This window comes from Mya arenaria, chromosome 5 (genome assembly GCF_026914265.1).
Source record: "Mya arenaria isolate MELC-2E11 chromosome 5, ASM2691426v1".
In the NCBI taxonomy this organism is placed as follows: domain Eukaryota; kingdom Metazoa; phylum Mollusca; class Bivalvia; order Myida; family Myidae; genus Mya; species Mya arenaria.
The window spans coordinates 29,906,354-29,916,353 of NC_069126.1; the positions used below are offsets into that span (position 1 = coordinate 29,906,354).

Here is a 10,000-nt window from a genome sequence, read left to right on the forward strand (position 1 = left end):
TTGCCTTAAACATTTAAACAAACATGGGCAGTAGAATCATAATATACATGAAAAGACATTTATTTTATTGCCACAAATATTTACTCAGTGACCTCTATGATATAATGAACCATAGAGAAAATAAAACATATTTAATGATCTTATGAAAATAAATTTTTGTGTCAAGTGTCGGAGCCTTTCCTGCTAGATTTTCACCCAAACCGTCTTTCGAAAAATAAAAGCCGTTATTATGTAAAATTTTACATGTAAAGAAGTAAACAATGTATTTTTTAAGGGTTTATATAGCGTCATAAAAAGGTAATTTAATAAGGTGTATCCGTCTAAACTACAATAACTTTTGTTTTAATGTAACATTTGCCATCAACAAAATGAACAATTATGCAAAGAAAACTATAAGAGGTTATCCTCACTTCATGCGATTCCTAAACTTTGTATACAGACAGAACGATTTAGAAAGCATATACTTTTTTAGATTTTTTTTTCTACAAATAATAAGGTTTTTCGGCTATGTGTGAACTAAATTGTGAAAACACATTATTAAATGATTTTCTTGTATTAATTTTAAATGCAAATAAAAAATATGTCTTAATGATAAGTGAAAATAACGGGCATAGCTAATTATATACAAGTACCAAATTATTCAATAGTGACTGTATTCGTCCCTTTATTCTTTTATTATTTCCTTAAGTTACAAGGAAAATCAATCAATTTTCGTGTACGTATCTATTGTTGACACGTTGCCATAGTGATAACTAAATAGAGATTTGTAATTAACGTTTTTTCGAAGTTTTAATCTATATACGTTTTCACAACAAAGATACAACACAATTTTATACACTGAATCTTTATCTAACGGTAAAATATGATACTTTATATGCATGTTCCACAAAACAAGAAATAACGTACTATTGAACTTAAAACAGCAAATAATATACCCTGAGTTTTTTTAAGAGACAAATAGTTTACTGCTAATGTCTTTATGAAAATGACTATTAAATATATAGCTAATTTCGAGCATAAAACAAGAGCAAAAGTTTTAATTAAACTTTTCTCTTTGGCTTAGATTGTGTTCCAGGTAGAGATAATAATATGCTGCACACCACGACTCCGAGAAATTCGCACACTTCTGCTTCTATGTATTTTCAGTATTTTCATCGCTGTATGTGCCCTCGATATATTCCCCCGAACCTGTCCTCGTATCTCTCCGTGAATGTTCGGCATCGTCCGTGAGTTCTCGGACTATTCCGTCTTCTACTGAACGATCTAATGCCTGGGAAAGTTGATTTCCAGGAACTTAGATTTACTATAATATTACGACCAATTAAATATTGTAGCACTGAAATCACGGAGAGCACGAAGGGTCGTCTACGTCATGAAGAATTGATGACGTCATTTCACGTGATCTGTCCGATTCGTTTTCCGGTTTTGAGCGATCAGGTCCAGTCAATTTGGGTATGTTATTCTCCTTTTTCCATTTCATTCTGCGATTCTGAAACCAGATTTTTATTTGGCGTTCCGATAAACCCAGCATGTGAGCGATTTCAATCCGCCGACGGCGGGTAAGGTAGCGGTTGTAGTGAAATTCCTTCTCCAGTTCCAACGTCTGGTAACGGGTGTACGTCTGACGGGTACGTTTCTGCTCATACGTTATTTCCGCTGAAATACAGATAGAGGAAAACTAATTACAGAAATTGAAAAATTAAATAACAAAAACTGACCCATTCTGGTTTTATGGCGTATGACATCTCATTTAACAATTTCGCGTGAAATGTGGAAAAAAAAACTCCAATGTAAAATGGCGAAACATCATCAATAAAATAAGGACTCTTTTGTTATTACGTTACTATTTTAAATTTTTTTTTTTTTTTACAATACAGGCAATTGTTCGAAAAAATATTTATTCATACACAGATCATGTTATATTTTCCTCTATAGAAACAGATTTAGATTGTGGGTGAAGTAACACTATTCATTTCAAGGCACTACCATATTATATTCCAAGATATTCCACATTTTTGTTGTTGTTACAGTGAGGTGAAATAAAGAGTAAGGTTTGTTTTCATTTCAATAATTTGATTTGTATTTTAATATGATATTTTCTTGTTATTTTTATTATATGTATTATTAAAATTATTATTAAAATTATAATTATTATTTTTAAAATTATTATTAAAATTATAATTATTATTATTATTATTATTATTATTATTAGTTTATAATTATTATTATTATTATTATTATTATTATTAGTATTATTATTATTATTATTTGTATTATTTATAATGTCTGTATTTCATTTTTTTATTACCGCTGAAAGGTCTGATATATAAATAAAAGTTAAGAGTTTAATTCAACAGATAATTGTCAAAAAAGCATTGAAAAAAAGGGTAACAAACCACAAATTCATCATTTATGGTAGATAACAGATTTTACGAACAAATAAACAGCCATGTTGTTACATAAGCAGAAAAATACCAACAAGAATGATTGCATCATTCATGAACTCTGTGCCAGCAAAATAATTTGTATTCATTTTGTTCACATAATTGGTTAATAAATTCCACGTTTTTATTGTATATGCAGCCATAATGCATTACAAAAAAAACAACAACAAATAGTGTGTTGGAGCATTTTATAACTTTACATCAACATACCAATAAAACTAAAGTATTTCATACATTTACTTTGAAATTCAAATTAAATAAATCTTTTACAGAATCACATTAATAGTTTATCATTCATGTTTTTCCCTTTTTTTGAGACCAAATGACATCACCGTTTATTTCCTCGTACATGTGTTTTACCGGTATAGATAGGTGACAGCATGAAATAATGACTCACTGCAAATAAGAATTTTAATTCGAGAGAAATCATCATTAATTTACAAAATGTTCGATTCGTCATAACCGCTGAACAGCCTTATAATTTGACAGTATTTGTACAAGTTAACCTTATCAAAACACATAGTTATCGCCCCTAGTGCTGATAATATGGATTTTCCCCGGGATTTTGGAAAATTCCATCAGAAATCGTGAACTTTAGTGTATTTTTTTCCAATTCAATTTCAATTCGTGTGAATATTTTTATAATTAATGAAATATGGCCCTATACCATTTCTGCTAGGCTTTTTGTATGTAATTAATATAATATCATACCACAAACAAAAGGTGAAAAAGTTTATAAGGCAATAAACTGTGTATGTCAATCAAAATTACCGACCAATAAAAGAGTCCGGACTGCCTGACATCCACAGTCATTTGAAAGTGGGAAAATACAAAGACAAAATTTAAAAAGAAAACAATCTAAGACCGTTGATGAAATGAAATAAAAAGCTAACTCGTAATTTTAGAATATTTGGACCATTTTGGCACAATCATGCTTTAAAATGAAAAATGAAACACGAAATTTGGAGAACTCCTAATATACGAAAGACTATTTCGCCTTATTTGCGTTCTCGTACGTGTAGTCACTGCTAATTACATAAAAACACCTGGATTTGAATCTGGCAAAATAGAAGAATGAAAGTGAGGTATTAATTTATTCATACATATTGTACTAGAAGAATGAAAGTGAAGTATTAATTTATTCATACATATTATACTATGAAAAACCAGACTGAGTAAAGTTATATCTATTTACACCGCAAGTATCTGTCACTAACTGTGTCAATAAATTGAAAAACTCAAAAATGTGTATTTTAAACACCAAATAATGTTTGTGTATAAAATTATATTTAAAAGATATATCGATATTTCTATTGGTTATATATGTTCTGTTCGATAATGTTTATTGAGAATGTGTTTATCTATCTGGCCTAGCCCTTCGAACACTGAATACTAAATGATTTAAAATGGATTAACTATATAAATGTCTTTTTATTATGTCTAAATCTATATTAAAATCAAATAATAACATATTATTTATTCCTTATAAATTTCAGTGGAAAACAGTGTACAAAAACAGGCCAAATATAATAAAGACTATTTACGGTTAAATAATCATTATTACAAATTCAAAAATTATTTTTTGAAATATAATCTTTCTTTTTTAAGTATTCAGACTACAAAAATCACACTTAAATTAATTATACTACAACAATTGAAACATCACCTACGTTATTTATTGATATCGTTCTGCTCAATTCAATTTTAAGACCAGACAACGATGCCTTACGTGATAAAAGCGCAACGTAATGATAATAATTTCAATGTCACACTGTCTTAATTATCGTTTTTACCATAAAAATTGGTCATTTAATTGACCCAAAGTGAGAAAAAGATCATAAAAGCCGCTCGTTGTCCACATCAAAAGAAATACCGCCAATCTTGAACAACACATCTTATGACCAAAGGGCAATCGGTCAAATTATTCTTACAATCTAATAACTAGTATGCTACCACAAAATTTACAACAGCGTTTCGTTTGATAATACAAAATTTATGATGTCCCAGAGTAAAAGAACAAGGCAGATAAGATAGCAAAAAATGCGTCTAGATCTAAACACCCATAAATCACGACCCGTCCACCAAACAAGGGTCAAACTGCCTCGGACATACCGGTCACTATGTCTTTCTGTCGCCTGTCAACGTTTTCCGGTTATCCAATGATAAATATATTAAGTCTTCTACTGTTGAAAAGAGAACCAAACGAGTTAATTAAAGAGATTTTCCCGGGTCGTTTTGAAATTTGTTTGATTTTCGGCTAACGTTTCCAAACCGTAAAAATACTCTTAAAATACGTCATTTCAAGAAAACATAGCGGCAAAGACAGAAATAAAATACTCGGAAAGTTACTTAAAATCGTTTGAGAGTGCTTATGCCTTGCGTATTTTTATTTGCAAAACATCCTTTTTATGAGTAGGCTTAGCGATATGTTTTATATACCTGAGATTATAACCGATTACCGCTTGGCTTGTGCAATGCAGTTTTAGCATTCCAAACGTTTATGGATCATTCGCTGGATTGTTTGCGTGTTCATGCTTTCGATCATCTGATATTAATTCTTACGTTGGTTCGTACTTTTACTTGTTCGTCCACACGCTCATTCATTGATTCTTACATTGGTCTACTTAATCGTTTGTTCGTTCATATGCTCAAAAAGTCTTTTCCTTCTTTTCTTTCTTGCTTGCTCGTTTGGTTTGCGGGTTCGTTCGCACACTCACTAACTCACTCACTCATTCATCAGTCAATCAAGTTATCTACTCATTTATTCCAATCTTTTAATAATGACCAAGTTCCTCTTTATAGCTATGAGATTGATTAAAGTATGTTCATGATAACGCCCAACATTTTCTCGTCTTCTTTTTTTACAAAATCATTTACATCGATCAATACACCAACAAAACTACCCTCGAAGGAAGACCGAGTTCATAGCTCTAACCCAGAATCATTCATTCCACTCAAGGCACTTCGTTTGTTTTCATGATACAACTTACAGACGCATATCGACTTCCCTTAACGAAATTTATTACTTTTGGTGGAGTACTAAAAGCCTTATTAAGTATTTATCATTCTCTTGACGTGAGCTCCGATTGTTAAGGAAATATAGGAAATAGATAGAATTTGGATTCGTTTTAAAACTTAATAAAAGTCTAGAGTTCGAAATCCGGGTTCGTTCATAGAAATTTCTTTGTCTTTCACTGACGGTTCCCCCCCCCCCCCCCAAAAAAAAAATAAAATGGTCTTTAATTGATGTTGTCTTGGCATTATTGTGTACCCTAGTATTTGGTCACTTTTTGCTTAAAATAATTTTATTGGATGTAATATAGTTTGAAGAAAAAATGGTGTATCATTAAATTTATCCTTCGCGAAACAATGCAGGCAAACGACGTGAAACTCTTTTGAAGTTATTTTTAGTGCACCCACTTTCGGAGTGAAAGTGAGATGTCTTATTTACATTACGGGGTTTATGTATAGAAACTTATCAAGGTTAACGTGCAATACACAGCGTGTGTATATCGAAATATCGTTACCATTTGTCCGCATGCTACTTATTGCACTGTCAGGGCTGTGCCAAATAAATTTTCCTATTAATCAATCGTATTCATACTGTTATCTACCAAAGCGGCATTAAATCTAATATCATTATATTTGTTTCATTCTTTGCTACTCATGATGAATGTTAATAAAATCAATTCTGTCATTGCTCAAAGCCATATTAGTTTAGTTATGCAGACATAATATCGAACATCTGGGTTTATATGATATTTGTGTCGATTGTGAGATATTCCTTTTTCATTAATGTCGTAAATATTTTGACGCAGTTGGAGTCACTTTACGGCATGCAAGATTGTTACAAACATAGTAATAATAATTAGCGACATGCATATTCGTACATGTGAAATGCCTAACAAAGGAATAAACATGCTAAATCAAACCAATAATGTTTGTTCATAGTAAGTATAAATGTCTGCATCGTAGAACAACTATCTCTCTTCGAGAAAGTATTGAAAGATGAAAAGTGTGTTGAACCATACATTTTTCGGAAGATCCTTGAGGAAATGTCTTCGTTAATATTACTTAGATCTATGACTCAAAGAGCAAGTTTTACATCTTCCCACAAACCACATTCTGCGGTTGTATTTTAAACTTGAGCCTTAAAGTGCATTCCGTATTCATTTACATTTTAATAAAGCATTCTGTACTCGGAATTCTTTTGCTTATTTCTTATTCGCATTCGTATTAAAACGTTTTAAGTCTGAGTCTCTAACTGGCCCATATTTACTAACGTCTTGTGTCTGAGTCTCAAACTGGCCCCATATTCACTAACGTCTTGTATCTGAGTCCAAACTGGCACCATATTCACTAACGTCTTGTGTCTGAGTCCAAACTGGCACCATATTCACTAACGTCTTGTGTCTGAGTCCAAACTGGCCCCATATTCACTAACGTCTTGAGTCTGAGTGTCAAACTGGCCCCATATTCACTAACGTCTTGTGTCTGAGTCTCAAACTGGCCCCATATTCACTAAAGTCTTGTATCTGAGTCCAAACTGGCACCATATTCACTAACGTCTTGAGTCTGAGTATCAAACTGGCCTTAAATTCACTAACATCTCGCGTCTGAGTCTCAAACTGGCCTTAAACTCACTAACATCTCGCGTCTGAGTCTCAAACTGGCCCCATATTCACTAACGTCTTGAGTCTGAGTCTCAAACTGGCCCCATATTCACTAACGTCTTGAGTCTGAGTCTCGAACTGGCCCCATATTCACTAACGTTTTGAGTCTGAGTCTCAAACTGGCCCCATATTTACTAACGTTTTGAGTCTGAGTCTTAAACTGGCCCCATATTTACTAACGTTTTGAGTCTGAGTCTCAAACTGGCCCCATATTTACTAACGTTTTGAGTCTGAGTCTCAAACTGGTCCGATATTCACTAACGTCTTGAGTCTGAGTCTCTAACTAGTCCCATATTCACTAACGTCTTGAGTCTGAGTCTCAAACTGGCCCCATATTCACTAACGTCTTGAGTGTGAGTCTCAAACTAGTCCCATATTCACTAACGTCTTGAGTCTGAGTCTCAAACTGGCCCCATATTCACTAACGTCTTGAGTGTGAGTCTCAAACTGGACCCATATTCACTATCGTCTTGAGTCTCGTTTATTGATTCAAGACGTCTACAGACACGAGACGTTCGCGAGCATGGGCCTAATCTTGAAAGTTCGGTTGTCAAGTTTCTTAAACCACTGTGCCTCTAAACAAAGTCTTAAACCACTGTGCCTCTAAACAAAGTCTTAAACCACTGTGCCTCTAAATAAAGTCTTAAACCACTACTCCTCTAAACAAAGTCTTAAACCACTGTGCTTCTAAACAAAGTCTTAAACCACTGTGCTTCTAAACAAAGTCTTAAACCAGTTTTGGCTTCTGGTTCAATCCAGTTTCACAACAAATATCGCTCATTGTGTAGATGCTGTTCTTAGAATAAGCGTCAGAATAGCGCAATACCGACTTTTTACTTTCCCAGCAAACTGACTGGCTACCTACAGAAGTAGGAATCTTACTTCAAGCCTACGTTCCCGTGTTCTATACCTGCGCCAGAATTAGGAACATTCTTGTTTCAAACGAAAAAAAGGTATATTGAAGTGTATATTTATCGTATAACGCAAATACATGTATGCTTTTTTAATCGTCTAATTAGTTTTTACTCAAACTATATCTGTAGAGCAGACCTCCACCATTAAGGTCCCTGACAAATATCCTTAACGAATTGAAGTAAAACTGCCAAGTACACAACTGAAGTATTGTACCATCAAAACCATTCAGCATATATTTATTCTAAAAAAATCCAGCATGAGCACGTACTCATAGCAATATAAACAAGGAGCCTTAAAGGCCTAGTTTAAGCCTTCTATAAGTGACCCCCCCCCCCCAAAAAAAAAACAAACCCCCAAAAAACCAACAACAACAACAAAAACAACAACAACAAAAAACGTGTATTTGTACAACCTCTGTTAATTGAGCTTAATCTTATTGCCTAATTGGCTTATCAGATCTCCAATCTGAGTATCCTGCTGTGCAGTTTTCGATGTTTTATTATAAAAATGGACACTAAATGGCCCTGAGCCAATAAACGAATACTCAGGAAATTGGCCCCTACTGTGACACCAGTGCAATTAGCAGGAGGTGCACAGCAGGGGGATTATCATGCCAAACATTTCTTAAACTAGGCCTTTAAACTTTGTAATCCTTTTTATCAGGGAACAAGGAGCTAAACAGACAAATTATAATAGGGAGTCTGAGCTTATTTACCATTGCCTTCGGGTAAGACCCATTTGTCGAGCATGATATACATTAGTGAAAGTTTGGCATTTCAAAAATATTGAAAATATCGTGTTTTCTTACTGATAGGTCATGTTTACAATGTATTGTATAGAGGTTATAATTCCCAAAATACTGAAATCTATATTAATTCTGAAATGTTTCACCTATTTATTAAGCACATACCACAAACCTCCTATATTAATGTGACGTTTTTTGTTTGTTACCACACGGTAAATCAGAACGGGAATATCATCACATTTCTCCCTGCCTTTGTATTATTTTCTTATAAATACCAACTCGCTTCTAATTTTACAAAGTTGATATACTTGAAGGTGTGCCTGTCTCTGTCTTCACGAACGATAATAACAATGAATATATAGACGTTTATGAATAAGACATGACACATTGAATGGAGCAATAGTCACCCTGAAAGATTTCCGAAGGCCGTTGGTGCAAAGTCTCAGATGGCTTTTAAAGCTGCACTCCCACAGATTTACCATTTTTACAACTTTTTTATTTTTTGTTTTGGAATTGGCATATTTTGCGTAGATATCTGCAAACCAATGATATAAGATTGCTGACAAAAACTCAGATCGTAGATTTTCATATTTCCGTTCGAAAATTAATGTTTTATGGCTTAAACCGTTCAACTGGAAAGTATGTGGCCCCGAAGCTATCATTTGACAAAATTTCCAACATAAAGGCGCATCTGTATAATCTGTATCTAAATCATATGCCTTTATTGTTTTTATCATTCATTTAAAATGAGTAAAAATTGTTAATGCATTTAAATTAAAGAGTAATAATTTGGACATCATCCAATATTCGTGCGTCTAGGTCATACAAGGAGACACATAACGCTTCGTAATAACAAACATTTAACATCTATCAAAATGCCGCCACTGGTTAATGTTGACAAAATAATTTTCTTGTATTCTTGTCAATAAAAAATATGAAACAATTATTAATTATGGACAATGAAATGGATCTTTAGGACTCAAATTTTGTATAATTGTATGTGAAAATTGTATAATTGTATGTGGGAAATGTATAATTTTATGTGGAAAATGTATAATTTTATGTGAGAGTTGTATAATTATATGTGAAAGTTGTACAGTTGTTTGTGAAAATTGTATAATTGTATGTGAAAATTGTATAATTGTATGTGAAAATGTATAATTGTATGTGAAAGTTGTATAATTTTATGTGAAAATTGTATAATTGTATGTGCATTAATTAGC

General features: G+C 32.8%; 1 protein-coding gene across 1 annotated transcript in view; it reads right to left on the reverse strand.

The window, feature by feature from the left end:
• LOC128233696 (homeobox protein mab-5-like) overlaps positions 1-10,000 on the reverse strand; it is a 19,169-nt gene that overhangs the window by 6 nt on the left and 9,163 nt on the right. The window contains exon 2 of the mRNA XM_052947499.1: positions 1-1,656. This exon is cut by the window's left edge and continues 6 nt beyond it. Coding sequence (XP_052803459.1) covers positions 1,343-1,656 — 314 coding nt within the window. The 3' untranslated portion in view covers positions 1-1,342. The remainder of the gene's footprint in view (positions 1,657-10,000) is intronic.